The sequence below is a fragment of the Lepidochelys kempii genome, chromosome 25 (genome assembly GCF_965140265.1).
Source record: "Lepidochelys kempii isolate rLepKem1 chromosome 25, rLepKem1.hap2, whole genome shotgun sequence".
Classification (NCBI taxonomy): Eukaryota; Metazoa; Chordata; order Testudines; family Cheloniidae; genus Lepidochelys; species Lepidochelys kempii.
In genome coordinates, this window is record NC_133280.1 from 10,843,330 (window position 1) to 10,863,057 (window position 19,728).

The window sequence follows — 19,728 nt, forward strand, 5'->3', positions numbered from 1 at the left end:
TGCTGGTAATAGCTTATCTAAAGTGATCATCAGGTGGGCCATTTCCAGCACAAATCCAGGTTTTCTCACCCTCCACCCCCCCACACAAATTCACTCTCCTGCTGGTGATAGCCCATCCAAAGTGACAACTCTTTACACAATGTGCATGACAATCAAGTTGGGCCATTTCCAGCACAAATCCAGGTTTTCTCACATCCCCCCCACCCCCATACACACACAAACTCACTCTCCTGCTGGTAATAGCTCATCCAAACTGACCACTCTTCAAGTTTAAATCCAAGTTAAACCAGAACATCTGGGGGGGGGGGTAGGAAAAAACAAGAGGAAACAGGCGACCTTGCATGGTACCTTTTATGCAAGGTAGCCTGTTTCCTCTTGTTTTTTCCTACCCCCCCCCCCCAGATGTTCTGGTTTAACTTGGACTTAAACTTGAAGAGTGGTCAGTTTGGATGAGCTATTACCAGCAGGAGAGTGAGTTTGTGTGTGTATGGGGGTGGGGGGGATGTGAGAAAACCTGGATTTGTGCAGGAAATGGCCCAACTTGATTGTCATGCACATTGTGTAAAGAGTTGTCACTTTGGATAGGCTATCACCAGCAGGAGAGTGAATTTGTGTGGGGGGGTGGAGGGTGAGAAAACCTGGATTTGTGCTGGAAATGGCCCACCTGATGATCACTTTAGATAAGCTATTACCAGCAGGACAGTGGGGTGGGAGGAGGTATTGGTTCATATTCTCTGTGTATATATAAAGTCTGCTGCAGTTTCCACGGTATGCATCTGATGAAGTGAGCTGTAGCTCACGAAAGCTTATGCTCTAATAAATTGGTTAGTCTCTAAGGTGCCACAAGTACTCCTTTTCTTTTTGCGAATACAGACTAACACGGCTGTTACTCTGAAACCTGTCATTATTTAGGGACGAACAAATTCAGAGCCCCAAGTACTCCTGTCCTTTTTGCGGCTGCTACTCTGAAACCTGTAGTTGAAATACTTCCCTCATGGATTGTATTTTCTGAAGGGACAAGCTACCATAACGCCAAAAGAACGGGAGGACTTGTGGCACCTTAGAGACTAACACATTTATTCGAAAGCTCATGCTCAAATACATTTGTTAGTCTCTCAGGTGCCACAAGTCCTCCTGTTCTTTTTGCGAATACAGACTAACACGGCTGCTGCTCTGAAACCTGCCATAACGTCGCAATCCCTGAGGGACAATCTCCACTCGTTGCTATATTTGCTTTCCAACAACCAACTCTCCATATCACTTTTCATGAGTGATGTACCCGAAAACTTGGATGCTCATATCCAAACTGTATTCTTAAATGTATTCACCTAAATTTGAGTTATTGCTGATTATTCACTATATGCATCTTATGATTTTAAAAATGAACTTTGTATTTGTGGATAATCTAAGCACTCTACCCAGATGTACAGACACTCGTTTCTTAACTTGTCTGCTTCTTAATTTTTTAACATTAGCTTTAATAAAATATTTATAGAGAGCTGCAAAGGCTGCTGGGAGTTGTAGTATTTCCAGGATCTGTTGCAAGGGCCGCTGAGTCCTCTCACAACCTTCTCTGTTTAATGTTCTTCTCTAGTTTCTATGCGATCAAAGTTTCCCCCCACCCACTGGCTCAGTTCGTTAAGCCACCATCAGTTCATAGCCAACAGCACAGGAGAGTGTGATGTGGTCAGCATCCCATCCGTCCCCCTTTGGCTGCCCTAACCCAATGGATCGGGTACCCGTTTCACAGCGGGGTGGACTGAGGTGGCCTTTCAGTATGAGATTGTTAAACTCACAACCTTCAGGAGCATAGTCAAGTGCCTCAACCACTCAGTCACCCCGCCTCAGTTGCATGACACGCACAATGCACCAACTTGCCAGTAGGGAGGGTGGCCACTCACACATTCCAGTATCTCCAGGAACAGCCTCGGCCTGACCCCACCTCATTGTTCTGATCTCACACAGGGTGTGTATGAGGTCACGCCACACGGAAGGGGTGCCCTTTTGAAGACAGCCCTGCTGGAATGACCTGGCATGGATGGCATGTGCAAGGTCACACCGGCGGAGGGATGCTCTTCACTATGGCGTCCCCCATTTGACACCGGACAAAACTACAGCCAGTTTTGGCTGAGTATCAGACAGGGGACAAACAGCAGAACTGTCCAGTTTCAAACCGGACAAATGGCCTGTCTATCTCTAGGCCTCACCTCTCTTTCACAGAGACCAGCTCCAGGGCCAAGGCTGAATCATTAGTCCGCATGGACCAGTTAGTGGCAGCTTACAATGAGGACTAGTTAGTGGAGGTGTGTTTTTAGCAATGGGAGCACCAGTCCATCACACTAGTACCCACTAAATACTCATTTCACACAAGTGGCAAACAGCCATCAGATGGCAGGGATTGTCCATTTACAAGCTGGGCCGGTTTTGACCAGTGACCCAACAGGGAAGGGCTCTGTCTCCCAGTCCCCTGAGTCATCCCATCCTCTGGGCAGCTGTGCCTATGATAATTCGTGGAGGTTATACACGGTGAAACCCATGAAAGAAAACACTCAGTAAACTGCCACCTGTCTAAAGAGTAGTTCTAAAACACACTAAGGATCATTCTGCCACCCCCCTTTAAAGTAATGATCAGATCGCGATGGGTATTAAATACAAAACCCTGCGACAGAGAGAGATTTAACTGGCCAATTTTATTTAAACAGCTGATTTTTGTCAGTCCGTTGAGTAGTCACTCAAATCAGATTTTGCTGTAGTTTCTTTCTGGGGATCCCAGCTGCTAATGTAATCTGATTAGAAAAACAAAACAGATCACCAGTTACTAATTCTTAGCCTAGGTGAAAGTCAACTGTAGTTTGTCTGAGTCAAAAACTCAAGACTTGACCCCTTTAATGAATTTAGTCTCCCAACATCCCTGTGAGAGGTCCCCATTTTAAAGAGGGGGAATCTAAAACAGCCATAGGTGACAAGATAATCTGGGTTTGTAAGGGGTCCAAGGTATATAAAGCAACAGGAGACCACTTCTCATGCACCAGCCATACAATGGGTATGATAAAGCCCTGGGGGTCAGCTCAGCCAGCCACAGTACTGACTAGCCCAACAATCCGGCTGCTGTAATTGTGCCTACTGTGGGTATCTCGTGTTGTGGAGCTTGATCCATCCAAGCGGCAGAGGTGACCTCTGTGCACTGAGACGGGAAGAAAGGAAACAGCTTTATTTATTTATTGGTCACTTTCTTGTGTGCATTTGCAGCTGGAGGAATAAGTCACACTTTATAAATAGTTAATGGAGGATTAATAGCAGCTTTCATAAATGGTTAATCCACTGTTATAGATTGTTATAGAGTCCAATAGGTTACTTACAAGCACAGTTTAGAAGCATCTTTAACACCTTCTGCTGATGGGCTTATTATCTAGAATACATATGACCTGCACATGCTTGTAACAGCTATTGATCATTTCATAGTCCTTTATATATGGAACCCTAATAGAAAGTATGACTGAGAAAGGGTGCCAAATCCAGGGAAGACTTCCCACACACACTGCCTGCCTGCTCCAGTCCTGATCTGGAGGGACCCTCCCAACTCTCGTGTAAGTGGGGAGCTCAGTTTCAATGACCCATTGGTAGTGTGACCTAGTGGATAGGGCAGCAGGTTGGGATTGAGGAGATCTGGATTCTATTCCTGACTCTGCTTCCACCCTAAGCTTGGACAAGTTGCTTTCCCTCTCAGTGCCTTACTTTCCCCATCTGCGAAATGGGGATAATGGGATTGGCCTTTGTAAAGTGCTTTGGAGTCTATGGCAAAAAGAGGTAACTGTTATTATCACATGTTGGCTACTCTGCCTATAATACCACCAAAGAGGCCAACAGTGGTGAGGGTCTTTGTGCCTGTCCACTAGGAAATGGGTGAGAGCCACCCAGGGCATCGAAACAGACCCACACTCCGTCTTCACAGAGTGGTTGCTGTTTTGTTATTTTTCCGGTTAATAAGATGGATGAGCAATGAATGGTTTCATCGCTGTGTAATGTGGTACAAGTTCATTGCCATGCCTTGAGTCCATGGCTGTGACTACGCTGTGTGCCCCAACCTCTGAGAACATACCAGTGACACCACAGATGGAACTCCAAAGCCCCCTTCTGCAAAAGACAGCCCTCCACCTGAGCAAATAGAAAATCTCCCTCAGCTGTAGCAGTGTAGAGCCTATGAAACACAGGAAGGCAGTTCTGATTCTACCCTGTAGAGGGCAGTGGTGCATCAGACAGGCAGAGAGAGTCTGTATTATTATTGAGGCCCCCTCTGTTTCCATTGCAGGGCTCCCACTTACAGATCCTTTTGAAGTGAAGCTGAGAGTTCCGTTCTCACGGCCCTGATCCAGATCCAGAGCTGTTCCTGAGACACCCTGTCATACAAACATGGCTAGCCTTGATGCTCACTCAGTTTTCACCTGCTGGCTTTGCCAGTGATTCAGAATGACACCACTTACCATGGCACAGAAAATAACTCAGAGCATCAGACAACCAAGAGTAACCAGACCTTCCCCTCTCGCTTCTGGGACACAGACCCCCCCAGCACCAGCCCACTACTGGGTGGGATCAGAACTGCCCAACTGCATGCCACGTGCCCTAGACTGCTAAGGGCTGAATGGAGATTCTCTCCTTTACTGCAAGCTGGGGAGGGGGAATGTCAGTTGGAAAAAGAGAATCTGAGCTCTATTCCTGCCCAGGTGTGTGTGCGAAGAAGATTTCCACCCATCAGAGGAGGGAGGCTTTGGCATAGCCTTCCAGTAGGGTAGTGGGGGCAAACAACCTGCGTAGTTTAAAAGTGGAGCTTGATACATTTTTGAACGGGATTATACGAAGGGGTTGCCTGCAATAACTGGGACTGGGCTCAGTGACCCTCCCAGTCCTTTGTCCTCTGAAAGAGCAGACTGAGTGTGGCTATGCAGCTGGGGGGCCACCAGCCTTGCAGGTGCCCGGGCCCCAGAACTGCCACTCCACAGAGCTTTAGAACCAGAAGAGAGTTTAGGGAGCTTCCAGAGGGACTATATGAGGCCTGGTCTCCATTAGAAAATTACATTGGCTTAACTACGTCGCTCAGAGGTGTGAAAAATGCACAGCCCTGAGAGAAACAGCTCTGCCAACCTAACCCGCAATGGAGAAAAAAAGGGGAAAAAAAATCAAATGCACACCTACGAAATGGGAAATAACTGTCCACGTGATCCTGCTGCTGAAAAGGATCTGGGGGTTACGGTGGATCGCAAAAAGCAGATGAGTCAACAATGTGATGTGGTTATGAAAAGGGCTGCATATAAGACACGAGGGGGAGTTATCCTGTTCTGGACACCGCACTTTAAGAAAGATGTGGACAAATTGGAGAGTGTCCAGAGGAGAGCTACGAAAGTGATCAAAGGTTTAGAAAACCGGACCTATAAGTAGGGTGACCATCCGTCCTGTTTTTAAAGGGACAGTCCCATTGTTTGGGACTTTTTCTTATATACACCCCACCCCCTGTCCCGTTTTTTCACAGTTGCTATCTGGTCACCCTACCTATAAGGAAAGGTTAAAAGTGGGCACGTTTAGTCTTGAGAAAAGAAGAATGAGAGGGCAGCTGCTAACAGTCTTCAGATGTTAAAGATTGTTAGAAGGCTGGTGATCAATTATTCTCCATGTCTGAAGGTAGGACAAGAAGTAATGGGCTTAATCTGATTCTGCAGCAAGGGAGATTTAGGTTAGATCTTAGGAAAAGCTTTCTAGCTCTATTTTAGGGTAGTTAAGCTCTGGAGCAGGGCGGTTGAGGAATCCCCGTCATGGGAGGTTTTTAAGAGCAGGTTGGACAAACACCTGTCAGGGACGGTCTAGGTTTACTTGGTCCTGCCTCAGCACAGGGGACTGGGGGTGATGACTTCTCATGGTCCCGTCCAGCCCGACAGTTCGATGATTCCATACCAAACCCACAAGGGGGCACCAAAGGCCACTGAGCCTCAAAGTTGAAAATTTAGGCTCTCCAACATGCTGAGGAATATGATGTACGGACGGTGGTTCCTCTCCTGCCCTTACAATCCACATGGTGTGTTTGACTCCTCAGCCAAAGGCCAGATCTGAGCAGCACCTCAAGGGAGGTGGGGTGGGAACAGCAGTGCTGCCAGGTTGGCGTCCCACCCTTCGACGTTTCAGGTGCTGGTTTTTCAAAGCGAAACTCACGAAGCCATCATGTGGTTTGCACGGGAAGCCGTAAAACCACCCCAGATTTCCCCGAATGATCCCTGGGCTTTGGTGACTCTTTCCAGAGCTCCAGGTTTGCAACAGAAGCCAGAACCAGGTGAGTTTTAGGTGGTTTGGCTGGGAACATTGTGTTAGCTCAGGACCAGACCCAAGGCCTTTCCCAGCTCAATTAGCAATAGGATAATCCCTCATCCTTCTATAGCCCAGGGCACTGGAGGATTTGTCCCATGAGAGGCCATCTCGTCTAATGCTTAGTGAGAGGCTGTCAGGAGTCCTGGGTTCTGCCACTGATTCTCTGTGTGACCGTAAATTTCGCGCCTCTCTCTCTGCCTCGGTTTCTCTGTAGAATGGGGTTTAATACTTCCCTGCAGCGCAGGGGGCTTGTGAGGCTTAACTGATGCCTCAGATGAAAGACATTAGGGAAAGGTAGGGTAGGGTAGCTCCTTCATGTTCTGCATCGGGGATGCTTCATAGATACATGAATGTGTTATTGCAGGAGAGATTATTCTTTGCATCACAGTAGCACCTCTAGAGTCCAGTGGAGATCAGGGTCCCCTAAGAATCATAGAATCATGGAATATTAGAGATGGAAGGGACCTCAGGAGGTCATCTAGTCCAACCCCCTGCTCAAAGCAGGACCAATCCCCAACTAAATCATCCCAGCCAGGGCTTTGTCAAGCCTGACCTTAAAAACTTCTAAGGAAAGAGATTCCACCACCTCCCTAGGTAACGCATTCCAGTGTTTCACCACCCTCCTAGTGAAAAAGTTTTTTCTAATATCCAACCTAAACCTCCCCCACTGCAACTTGAGACCATTACTCCTCCTTGAGCCTGTGCAGACACATAAGAAGGAATGGTGTCAGCCAAAAACAGCTTGCAGCCGAAATAGAGAAGGCAAACAAAGGGTGGGAAAAAGGAAGGAGTCTGATCCCCATTTTACAGATGGGAAACTGAGACCCAGAGAGAGTCAGGAGTGTGTTTTCCAAAGGGCCCAGCACTCGCCTGAATTAGATTGATGCGAAGTATTTCTGAAGATCGCCCGTAGGGGCCTCAATTTTCAGATGGGCTCAGCTCTCATTTAGGCACCAAAATAAGTGACCAAATTTTCAAAAGCAAGCTGAGCACCAAACTCTTTGAAAAACTGCCCATGGACATCACAGGGGGAGCCTGGAGGTGGTAGTGGAGGGGGGTTGAAAACCCAGTCCCTCCTGAGGGCACTTGAAAATCTGCCCAGGAACTCTTTGGAAATGCCCCCCCCTTTGGTGACTTGCCCATGGTGACACGGGAAGTCAGTGGCACCTTTCACCAGCACCAAGTTCACTTCCCCCTCCTAGGTCAGAACCTCTCCTGTGGGATGTGCTGCTCAATTGATGGGAGGAGAACAGAAGGAGGTGTTGCCAAATGAGTGACTTTCTTGTAAAAAAGTTTATTGCAGAAGAAGTGGACTTACAAAACCCCTGCCCCGCTTTCGTTAGAGGCTGCTCAGGCCAGCTGGAGTCTCTTGAGAGCAGCCCTCAGAGCAGTGTATCAAGTCACACGCAAGGAGGAGACCCTGCTTTTCATGCTGCAGGAACTTGTCCTTCTTTGGCAGCGGGGATGCTCTCAGCCTCTACGGTCGAACAAGGTTAGCTGGTTCCTCTTTCATTTGCAACAGGGAATGGAAAGTAAGAAAGACAGGTCTCCCCCGAAGAAATGCATCCCCCCCACCCTCCGCACATTGCTTCTCATAGTAGCTACAAGAAGGCACAGTCCCACCTTGCTTTGCTGGAGCAATGCAGAACAGAGCTCTCTGCCCACTAGTACCACACCAGAGACTTGCTTTCCTACCCCAGAACCCTCTCCCCCATCAGCACCACCGACACCACCATGCTCAGCTGCCAACAGGGGGGAAACACCCCCTGTGGTGTCCTTCAGCATGTCCGCTTGGCATGATGGACCCCTGCTGCAAGCAGCCAGAGTGTGGGAGGGGGCTCCGGGCTGGGGCGGGGGAATGGCGTGCAGGGGCGGGGTGAGGGCTCCAGCTGGGGGTGTGGACCCTGGCGTGGGGCTGGGGATGAGGGGGTTGGGGGTGCAGAAGGGTGCTCTAGGCTGGGACCGAGGGGTTCAGAGGGCAGGAGGGGGATCAGGGCTGGGGCAGAGGTTTGGGGCATGGGGAGGGGCTCAGGGGTGCTGGCTCCAGGCAGGGCTTATCTCAAGCGGCTCCCAGAAGCAGCGGCATGTCTCCCCTCTGGCTCCTACATGGAGGCGTGGCCAGGCAACTCTGCGCGCTGCCCCATCTGTAGGCGCTGCCCTGCAGCTCTCATTGAAGCGCCGGAGGGGGGCCATGTTGAGGCTTCCAGGAGCTACGTGGAGCAGCCTCCGACCTTGCTCCCCAACTGGAGCACCAGAGCGGAACAAGCCCCAGATCCCGCTCCCCAGCGGGAGCTCCAGAGCTGGCTTAAAATGGCTGGTGGGCCGGATCCGGCATGCGGGCCATTGTTTGCCCACCCCTGCCCTGGAGCCTCAGTTTCCCCTCTGTAGGTTGGGGACTGGCCTTCATTACCTGAGCAAATCTTGTACTGCTTCTTTCAGGCAAATTCCCATTAACTTCAGGGGAGGCAGAGGGTTGAGTAAAGTCCTCAGGATTGGGCCCATAAATGCCTCTCTCTTTCGCCCTACACAATGTATCGCAACGTTTGGGGCACAGATTCTCACACACACACACACACACACACACACACACACACACACACACACACACACACACACACACGGTCCCTTGGTGCGGCGAACTCTGCTCCAGGCCATTGCACCAAGTCTTGTAAGTTGCCTGTTGCAAAACCCTGTTTGCAAAAGGTTCCTGGAAAGACGCAGCGTGGCACTCGCTGTCATTTCCATTCCAGGTTGGAGAGGAAGGGGAAATGGAGCCACGTCCCTAAGGGCCCAACCCAAAGCCCACGGAACTCCCGGGGAGTAAGTGCCCTGCTCGTCCATTGCAGCTCACACATCCGCAGTTCAGCACCCGGAGCCAGCTCCTCTGCTGTGACCAGGGCTAGTCCTTTGCCTAGCTGAGTATAGTTGGGTATAGCTGAGCGGGTGCCAGGCTGGCAGGTGTGCTGGAAGAGCGCCCGACCTCGCTAAAGGGGCACGTCCTGAGCTGGACCTTTCAAGTGACAGCTGCACCCACCCCCCGGATCGGTGCCAGGGCTGTCACTGGTCTCCCATCCAGCGTGGTAGGCAGCCCATCCAGCCTGGAACACTGTCTGGCCCCTAACTGCAGATGCACCATACGCCGTGGGACAGAGGCGCTGCAGGCCTGTAAGTCACTGCTGCCAAGACTGTGACACATGCACCGTATGCCCTGGCACAGCCCCAGGCCCACAGGCGTGGAATCAGGCCAGCAGCTGCAGCTATGCCCCCGCCAGGGGTGGTTAACCCCATCACACTCGCAGATTCACTGGCTGCTCGCCATGAATCTGAGGGCTGCACCTACATGGCTGATCCATTGCATTCAAGCGCCCTGCCAGGCGGCCGGGTTCTCACTGCGGGGCTGCATCGGCCTGGCGAGACAGATGGGAAATCGCTGGATGGCTTCGCTCCCCAATTTATCAGCTGCATCGCAGGGAGGGAGAGTCACTGCTCGCCATAATCTGTGAGCAAGCAAGCTGCCCTCAGCCCTGGGTGCACCAGAGCCTGGAGCAGTGCCCACCCTATAACTGTGGGCACAGCCTACACCTAGACGCAGTGTCCAGCCCATAATTACATGCACAGTCCAGACACACTGAAACTATAGCTCAGCCGGTTCTTGCTGACAGCCTTAGGCTGTGCGGAGCCCAAGTCTTAGGGGTGTCATACTCCTTCCGGCACCGGATCCACCGACATCTAGTTCTCTGCAGTCGTCTCATTTATGCCTCCCCCCACCCCTTCTGAAAGCAGGTGCCCAGTGTCAGGGACCAGGATATGGGCAGCCATGTCTAGTGGTTAGATCAGCTGAAGTCAGAGGCCAGAGGGCAGAACCAAGGATCACAGCTGGAGTCAGAGCCCAGGATCGGAACTAGAGTCAGAAGTCGGGAATCAGAGCCGAGGGTCAGAACCAGGTTATCTGGAGTGAGGGCGGCAGGTCAGAAGCCGTTGCAAATGCTTTGAGCAGCCAGCATAATTTCTGCTGCTGCTTCTGGGCTTAAGAGCAAGCCTGCCAGCTGCTTCAGCCAGTCAGGTGGGGCGGTCATGCAGCCCAGCTGTTCCCATGAGGAACCTGAGCAGGAGCAGCTGCCGGGCCTTATTCCTGACACCCAGTCCTGGCCAAGAGGGCACGTCCCCAGGGGCAGGCCCCCTCCTGGAGCCTGCCGCTGTCCCCTCAGTTACTGGTAAGGTTGCTCACCATGCTGGAGTTGCTGGAGAGAGGTTCCCTAGACCGGGTCTGGGGTTTGAGCACCATGGAGCGGTGGAAGCTCTCGCGAGCCCGCAGGGAGCTCTCAGTCGAGGATCCCGAGTTGATATCGGCCATGAGCAAGCAGTCCCCGGGCCCACGGAGCCCGAGGCGGATGCAGCAGCAGCAGACGAAGCACAGCACGGCCCGGCGCACCTCCAGGCTGCGGAAGGAGTAGATGAGGGGGTTGATGGCTGAGTTGAGCAAGGCCAGGGCCAGGGCCCAGTCCATGCCCTTCAGGAGCTTGCAGGTCTGGGACTCGCAGAAGACGTCGAGGAGCAGCAAGGCGAAGAGCGGGCTCCAGCAGAGAATGAAGGCCCCCAGGATCATCAGGACGGTCTTGAGCAGCCGCAGGGACCTCTTGCGGCTGTGGCGGGTGATGACCTGCTGGGAGCTGGCCCGGACCAGGTGGTAGATGGAGGCGTAGAGGCCGATGATGCCCAGAAGGATCATACTGAACATGACCACGCAGAAGAGGATGTAGTTCTTGGAGTAGAGGGGCAGCAGGGTGGAGCAGCTGCGGAAGTCACACAGGCAGTTCCAGCCCAGCAAAGGCAGCATCCCAATGAGGATGGCCAAGGCCCAGCAGGACACGATGAGACTACGCAGGCGTATGGTCTTACTGGCCTCGCTCTCGGCAATGGGTCTCACCATGGTGCTGTAGCGCTCGATGGCCGTCACCAGCAGGCTGAAGGTGGAGGCGGCCAGGGCGATGAAGAGGACGCCCTCCCGGAGGAACCACAGCTCAGGCGTCAGCTGGAAGGTTCTGCTGCCCGACAGGCAGATGTTGCAGATATAGGCCACCCCGGCCAGCAGGTCGCTCACCGTGATGCTAGCAATGCAGGAGTAGACCCACCGGCGGACATGCAGGCCCCTCACGATGGCCATCAGCACCAGCAAGTTCTCCACCACGATGAGGCAGCTAATGGTGATGAAGGCCACCTTGAGGAGGCCCATCCTGTCCTCCTGGGGCCGCCGGCTGCCCAGCTTCCCCGTGTAATTGTAGTGCTGCAGGATGAGGTTGATGTTCTGCCTGGCTGCCAGCTGCAGACAGGAGTCCACGCTGTACAGCAGGCTCACCCTGGCCTCGGGACTGACAGTTAGGAGAGGAGGAAAAGAGGGATCTACTGAACGGCTTAGCCCTGGAGCAGGCATCTTCTGAGGAACCGGCAAGCCCTGGGGAAGGACAAAGCCCAGAGCTAGAGAAGGCATGAAAACAGGACAGGAGCTGGCCCCGCGTCCAGCCGATGGAGCAGAGGTCAGAGCCGGCGCCCCCGTCTGGCAGCCCGGGATTCTGCAAGAGAGTAAACGTGAGATGTTTTGAAATGCTCACAGTTGTATGGGCATGATAGTGAAGGCTTCCTGTTGTTCAAGAGGGTTTCCTGTTGTGAGTGAAAGCATCACCACTGCCCAGTTCAGCTGAAATCATTTCTCAGCAGTGAGGGCTGAGCTACTGTCCGCCGGTTCATTGGTAAACGGGAACACGTGCGGATAGAACATGGATGTAGCAATAGCCCGGCTTTTCTGCTTCCACAGCTGGCTTGATGGTGACTCTAGCTAACCTGGTTGGATGGTGTCGCTCCGGGCTGAGGGAAAGCTCCTTAGCCAAGGGGGCACTGCCATTCCTGCACCTACACAAAGTCCTCTACTTTGGGATCTCAGCGTTTCTGTTAAAGTGTTCCCAATGCCTGGCCTTGCATGGAGAGCTTGTTCCCTAATCTCCAGCCTCCCTCGGCCACCAGTGCCCAGACACCCTCCTTGCATCCATCAAGGAGAAGCCCTCCAGTCTCCGTATGGTCTCAGATACATTAGCTCATTTCTGGGGGTGCTTGGCGCAACGTGCTTCTTTGTGCACGGACACGTAGAGGTGCAGTGGGGTGACCAGATGTCCCGATTTTGTAGGAACAGTCCCAATATTTGGGTCTTTTTCTTATATAGGCTCCTATTACCCCCCACCCCCTCTCCCGATTTTTCACATTTGCTGTCTGGGCATCCTAAGGTACAGAACCCTTTCAAGGTGCACTAGCCGTGGGTACCTGCAGGTCTAAGGCGAGGATGGAGCCCAGAGTCTGCTGGAAAACCTTGCATTAATACTGAGCACGGACATTGCTTCTGCCATAGGAGGCTCTGAAAGCACCTTACAAAGATGAGTCACATCACCCGCATTTCACAGGCAGGGAAACTGAGGAACAGAAAGGGGCTGTGGCTTGCCCGAGGACCCACAGGGAGCCACGAATAGAACCCAGGAGTCCTGGCCACATTGCAATGCTGGTATTAATGCGTGACCTGCTTTTGAAACCAAGGAAGGTCTGGATTGGGAACAGCCCCCCACCCCTCACCACCCACTACCCCCATGAAGCTCTGGCTGGACTCACCTGGAAGGCAGGGGCTGGAGGCTCTGCTGCCGAGCCTGGATGCGAGGCTGGCTCTCAGCAGGAGGTCCTGGCAGAGGTGGCAGTGAGGGCTGCTCGTGCAGGGTGCGTGGCACTTGTACCTAGCAGAAGAGAAAGAAAAGGGGAAGTTGCAACACGCCGAGAACTAACCGCATTTTTAGCAGGATGGACCCACCCAGCGCAGCTGAGAGGTGGGTGGAGGAAGCGCAAAACAACCGAGGGCATCTTCGAGTTCAGCGGCAGGCCTCCCTGCTCTCCCCTGATGCTCATGGTCCCGGAGCTCTTCGCGACAGGCCGGGGGCGGGGTTAGCTGCTCTGCAGGCTCCAGGTGAAGAGCAGCAGCATTTCCCCACGGACAGCAAGGGCCGCTCTTGCCAGCAAGCCACGGACCGAGGTGCAAAGGCTGTTGGCGGAGACGCACCCACGGCGGGAGACATCCTGGGCACAAGAGGAGAATACAAAGCTCCCCATGCTGCAGGGATGGCAGTGGCTTTTGCAGGGTCCAGTGCAAAGTTACAGGCCCTGTCTGGTTCTCTGCACTCCCTTCTCCCTGCCCTTGAATCATAGAATATCAGGGTTGGAAGGGACCCCAGAAGGTCATCTAGTCCAACCCCCTGCTCGAAGCAGGACCAATTCCCAGTTAAATCATCCCAGCCAGGGCTTTGTCAAGCCTGACCTTAAAAACCTCTAAGGAAGGAGATTCTACCACCTCCCTAGGTAACACATTCCAGTGTTTCACCACCCTCTTAGTGAAAAAGTTTTTCCTAATATCCAATCTAAACCTCTCCCACTGCAACTTGAGACCATTACTCCTCGTTCTGTCATCTGCTACCATTGAGAACAGTCTAGAGCCATCCTCTTCGGAACCCCCTTTCAGGTAGTTGAAAGCAGCTATCAAATCCCCCCTCATTCTTCTCTTCTGCAGGCTAAACAATCCCAGCTCCCTCAGCCTCTCCTCATAACTCACGTGTTCCAGTCCCCTAATCATTTTTGTTGCCCTTCACTGGACTCTCTCCAATTTATCCACATCCTTCTTGAAGTGTGGGGCCCAAAACTGGACACAGTACTCCAGATGAGGCCTCACCAATGTCGAATAGAGGGGAACGATCACGTCCCTCGATCTGCTCGCTATGCCCCTACTTATACATCCCAAAATGCCATTGGCCTTCTTGGCAACAAGGGCACACTGCTGACTCATATCCAGCTTCTCGTCCACTGTCACCCCTAGGTCCTTTTCCGCAGAACTGCTGCCTAGCCATTCGGTCCCTAGTCTGTAGCTGTGCATTGGGTTCTTCCGTCCTAAGTGCAGGACCCTGCACTTATCCTTATTGAACCTCATCAGATTTCTTTTGGCCCAATCCTCCAATTTGTCTAGGTCCTTCTGTATCCTATCCCTCCCCTCCAGCGTATCTACCACTCCTCCCAGTTTAGTATCATCCGCAAATTTGCTGAGAGTGCAATCCACACCATCCTCCAGATCATTTATGAATCAATTTATGCCTTAGGCACCTGCATCGCCCTCCTGCCTCCCTGCAGACGTCCCATTCCCACCCCACCCTCACAATGCATCTCCCCCACCAACACCACACCCTCTCGCCAGTCCGTATATGGACAAGAGACCAGGAGGTGGAGCTGAGCCCAAGCATGGGGCAGGGCAGTTAGGAAGTTCACCCCATGCCGTTCTAGAGCTGGATTCGGATAGGGCCATGGGGCGGGGCTGCTCCGGTGTCTGCATGGCCCAGGGAAGATCGAGGTTCTCGGCATGGGCTGAAAGGCAGAAGTGTCCCGGTACCAGCAGGGGGGTCTCTCCCCGTGTCAGGGGAGTTCTTCCAGAGTAATGCCTGCGGGATCAGGCCTGTCACAAGTAGTAAGAGGCATGGGGGGGTCTGCCATGAGCTAGAAGAGACCCAGGACCCAGGTCCCCTGACTGTAACGGGGATTCTTTGAGGAGGCCGCTGGCCACAAATAAGACGATTGGTCATGGGCTGAGAATCAGGCAGTGCCCAAGCACCTTGCTCAGTCATGCCCAGCTGGGGCACTCGCCGGCTTGCAGTCAACTCACCCAGTGGCAGAGCGGTCCCAGTGCTGAGAGCCGCAGAATCCCGCTGGCACCAGCAGCTGGGCAGGAGAATGGAGATGGCCTGGGGCGGAGCTGCAGGCCATGCGTTGAAAGGACAGGGGCCACCTTCTGCCCCCGGCAGGTACCGCTGGCCACAGCAAAATCGCAGCCCTCCCGTAAGGCAGAGAGGCATATCTCACCCGGCTTTGTGCTCTTCCCAGACTGACTCTGCTGGCACCTTTCCTGCCAAGGCCCTGAGCCTGCAAGCAAGCCTAGGAAACCCTCCCACTCCGCGCCGTTCCAACATGACACGCCTGACGGGAGAGGAGTCCCAAGCATTACAAGGGGGCGTGGAAGGGGCTGTCCCATCAGGGACCCATTCGCTCCTGCTGGGGCTTTCTGCAGGCAAACGGGCTAAACTCAGCTGGGTCCTTCTCTCGCTGCTTGCTCAATACAGGTTGATTTGCATCTCATTCTTCTCAGTTACTGACTCACAGCTGTGCCACCTGGCCCCCTGCACCTCTGAGAAGGGAAACCCCCTCATGTCAAGGCCAACCCAGGGCTTCTGTGTTCCCACTTAGTTGCTTCTGCCTCACGCAAGCCACGCTGGTGCTGTGCAACATGTCAGCCACGGTGTGGAAACTTGCAAGGAAATCCCGCTCTTGGCACTAGGAGCTTCCGTTTCCACCCACCTCCCCGAGCAAGGAGCGGCTGATGAGACAACTGAGAATAAAACCTCACCAAGGAAACGGTGTTGTAAAAATGTAGAGATTTAAAAATTGGGGGGTGGGAAGGGCGGTAGTAAAGATGCTCGTGAAAAGTGCTGGATTGGATCTGTCTACAATCGACAGATATGTTATCGATCTGTCACTCAATCATCAACATTACATGGATTATAGTCTGGCTCCTGACAGATGCCAGAAAGTAGTCGTAAACGGGGAACCATTGTGGAACAGGTCGATTTCTAGTGGGATCCCACAGGGACCAGTTCTTGGCCCTCTGCTATTTATTTTTGTCAATGACCTGGCAGAAAACGTAAAATCCTTGCTGATCCAGTTTATCGCTGTTGCAGAGATTAGGGGAGTGGGAAATAATGAAGTGAGATCACCGACACAGACAATCTGAATCGCCCTGTAAGCAGGGGCGCAGGCGAACTATGCATGTTTTGATATGGCCAAATATAAGATCATACACTTAGGAACAAAGACCATCACCCACACTTACAGGATGGGGGACTCTGTCCTGGGAAGCAGTGACTTGAAAAGATGTGGGAGTCACGGTAGCTACTCAGCTGAACATGAGCACCCAGTGCAATCCAGTGGCCAAAAGGGCTAATGCAAACCTTGGGTGTATAAACAAGGGAATATCACGTCTTTGTAGAGAGGTTATTACCTTAGTATTTGGCACCGGTGTGATCGTTGCTGGAATACCATGTCCAGTTATAGTGTCCAGAAGTCAAGACAGATGTTGATCAACGGAAGATGGTGCACCAAAGATCCAGGAGAATGATGAAAGAACTGGAACCCATACCTCGTATCAGGAGATCAATCTATTTAGTTATCAGAGAAGTTTAAGGGGTGACTTGCGCCGTCTATAAATACCTACATGTGAACCAGAAGTTTCATAATAGTGGACTCTTCAGTCTAGCCTGCGAAGGTCTAACAAGATCCAGCGGCTAGAAACAGAAGGTAGAAAAGTTCAGACGAGAAATAAGGTGCCAGTTTTTACTAGTGCGGGTAATTAACCTTTGGAAGAACTTGCCAAGGGCTGTGATGGATTCTTCATCACTGGACATTTTAAAATCATGGTTGGATGTTTTTCTAAAAGATCAGCCCTAGTTCAGCCACACCCACAGCTGTTGCACTTGAAACACTAGTAAATTCAGGAAAGTCCTATGGCCTGGGTTGTGCTGGAGGTCAGACTAGATGATCCCTTCTGATCTGGAAAAAAAAAAAATCTATAGATCTGTGAACGTACAAATCTACCTATCTGTCCATCATCAGCAGACATATTCCACTATCTGGCTGGGTCTTTAGAAAGTGGCTCCTCACTGTGGCATCTGCCTCTCCAGGAGAACAGAGCCCTCCATCTACCCACAGGGGCAGGGCAAGCTTCCCCATGTCAGTGGGCACCAGTCCGGGTTTCTGAACGTACAGTCTTTGTCCCCGTGTGAGGTGGCTGACAACTTAGTTCCAATTATGATGGTCTGCCTGAATGGAGCTCCTGGGCAGGCCCACTGATGTGGGGGACAAAGAGGGCAATTGCTCAGAGGCTCCCTCCCAGAGCCTGCACCCCGCACCCCCTCCCGCACCCAAACTCCCTCCCAGAGCCTGCACTCCACACCTCCACCACACCCAAACCCCCTCCCAGAGACTGCACCCCGCACCCCTTCCCACACCCAAACCCCTCCCAGAGCCTGCACCCCGCACGCCCTCCCGCACCCAAACTCCCTCCCAGAGCCTGCACCCATCACCCCCTCCCGCACCCAAACTCCCTCCCATAGCCCGACCCCTCACCCCCTCCCGCACCCAAACTCCCTCCCATAGCCCGGCCCCTCACCCCCTCCCGCACCCAAACTCCCTCCCAGAGCCTGCACCCTGCACCCCCCCCGCACCCAAACTCCCTCCCAGAGCCTGCACCCCGCACCCCCTCCCGCACCCAAACTCCCTCCCAGAGCCTGACCCCTCACCCCCTCCCACACCCAAACTCCCTCCCAGAGCCTGACCCCTCACCCCCTCCCACACCCAAACTCCCTCCCAGAGCCTGCACCCCGCACCCCTCCTGCACCCAAACTCCCTCCCAGAGCCTGCACCCCGCACCCCCTCCCGCACCCAAACTCCCTCCCATAGCCTGACCCCTCACCCCCTCCCACACCCAAACTCCCTCCCAGAGCCTGCACCCCGCACCCCCTCCCGCACCCAAACTCCCTCCCAGAGCCTGACCCCTCACCCCCTCCCGCACCCAAACTCCCTCCCATAGCCCGACCCCTCACCCCCTCCCGCACCCAAACTCCCTCCCATAGCCCGGCCCCTCACCCCCTCCCGCACCCAAACTCCCTCCCAGAGCCTGCACCCTGCACCCCCCCCGCACCCAAACTCCCTCCCATAGCCCGACCCCTCACCCCCTCCCGCACCCAAACTCCCTCCCAGAGCCTGCACCCCTCACCCCCTCCCGCACCCAAACTCCCTCCCATAGCCTGCACCCTGCACCCCCCCCGCACCCAAACTCCCTCCCAGAGCCTGCACCCCGCACCCCTCCTGCACCCAAACTCCCTCCCAGAGCCTGCACCCCGCACCCCCTCCCGCACCCAAACTCCCTCCCAGAGCCTGACCCCTCACCCCCTCCCGCACCCAAACTCCCTCCCATAGCCTGACCCCTCACCCCCTCCCGCACCCAAACTCCCTCCTAGAGCCTGCACCCCGCACCCCTCCTGCACCCAAACTCCCTCCCAGAGCCTGACCCCTCACCCCCTCCCGCACCCAAACTCCCTCCCAGAGCCTGCACCCCACACCCCTACCACACCGAAACTCCCTCCCATAGCCTGACCCCTCACCCCCTCCCGCACCCAAACTCCCTCCTAGAGCCTGCACCCCGCACCCCTCCTGCACCCAAACTCCCTCCCAGAGCCTGACCCCTCACCCCCTCCCGCACCCAAACTCCCTCCCAGAGCCTGCACCCCACACCCCCTCCCACACCCAAACTCCCTCCCATAGCCTGACCCCTCACCCCCTCCCGCACCCAAACTCCCTCCCAGAGCCTGCACCCCGCACCCCTACCACACCGAAACTCCCTCCCATAGCCCGACCCCTCACCCCCTCCCACACCCAAACTCCTTCCCAGAGCCTGCACCCCGCACCCCCTCCCACACCCAAACTCCCTCCCATAGCCTGACCCCTCACCCCCTCCCACACCCAAACTCCCTCCTAGAGCCTGCACCCCGCACCCCTCCTGCACCCAAACTCCCTCCCAGAGCCTGACCCCTCACCCCCTCCCGCACCCAAACTCCCTCCCAGAGCCTGCACCCCACACTCCCTCCCACACCCAAACTCCCTCCCATAGCCTGACCCCTCACCCCCTCCTGCACCCAAACTCCCTCCCAGAGCCTGCACCCCGCACCCCTACCACACCGAAACTCCCTCCCATAGCCCGACCCCTCACCCCCTCCCACACCCAAACTCCTTCCCAGAGCCTGCACCCCGCACCCCCTCCCGCACCCAAACTCCCTCCCAGAGCCTGACCCCTCACCCCCTCCCGCACCCAAACTCCCTCCCATAGCCTGACCCCTCACCCCCTCCCGCACCCAAACTCCCTCCTAGAGCCTGCACCCCGCACCCCTCCTGCACCCAAACTCCCTCCCAGAGCCTGACCCCTCACCCCCTCCCGCACCCAAACTCCCTCCTAGAGCCTGCACCCCGCACCCCTCCTGCACCCAAACTCCCTCCCAGAGCCTGACCCCTCACCCCCTCCCGCACCCAAACTCCCTCCCAGAGCCTGCACCCCACACCCCCTCCCACACCCAAACTCCCTCCCATAGCCTGACCCCTCACCCCCTCCCGCACCCAAACTCCCTCCCAGAGCCTGCACCCCGCACCCCTACCACACCGAAACTCCCTCCCATAGCCCGACCCCTCACCCCCTCCCACACCCAA

At 54.3% G+C, this 19,728-nt stretch overlaps 1 protein-coding gene across 1 annotated transcript; it reads right to left on the reverse strand.

The window, feature by feature from the left end:
- Positions 1 to 7,625: 7,625 nt before the first annotated feature.
- S1PR4 (sphingosine-1-phosphate receptor 4) lies at positions 7,626 to 13,091 on the reverse strand. The gene is made up of 2 exons (XM_073324172.1): positions 13,003 to 13,091; positions 7,626 to 11,921 (listed from the first exon to the last, which is right to left on the reverse strand). Exon 2 carries the CDS (start codon positions 11,837 to 11,839, stop codon positions 10,556 to 10,558), a length of 1,284 nt encoding a protein of 427 aa, XP_073180273.1. The 5' UTR covers positions 11,840 to 11,921; positions 13,003 to 13,091; the 3' UTR covers positions 7,626 to 10,555.
- Positions 13,092 to 19,728: the final 6,637 nt, after the last annotated feature.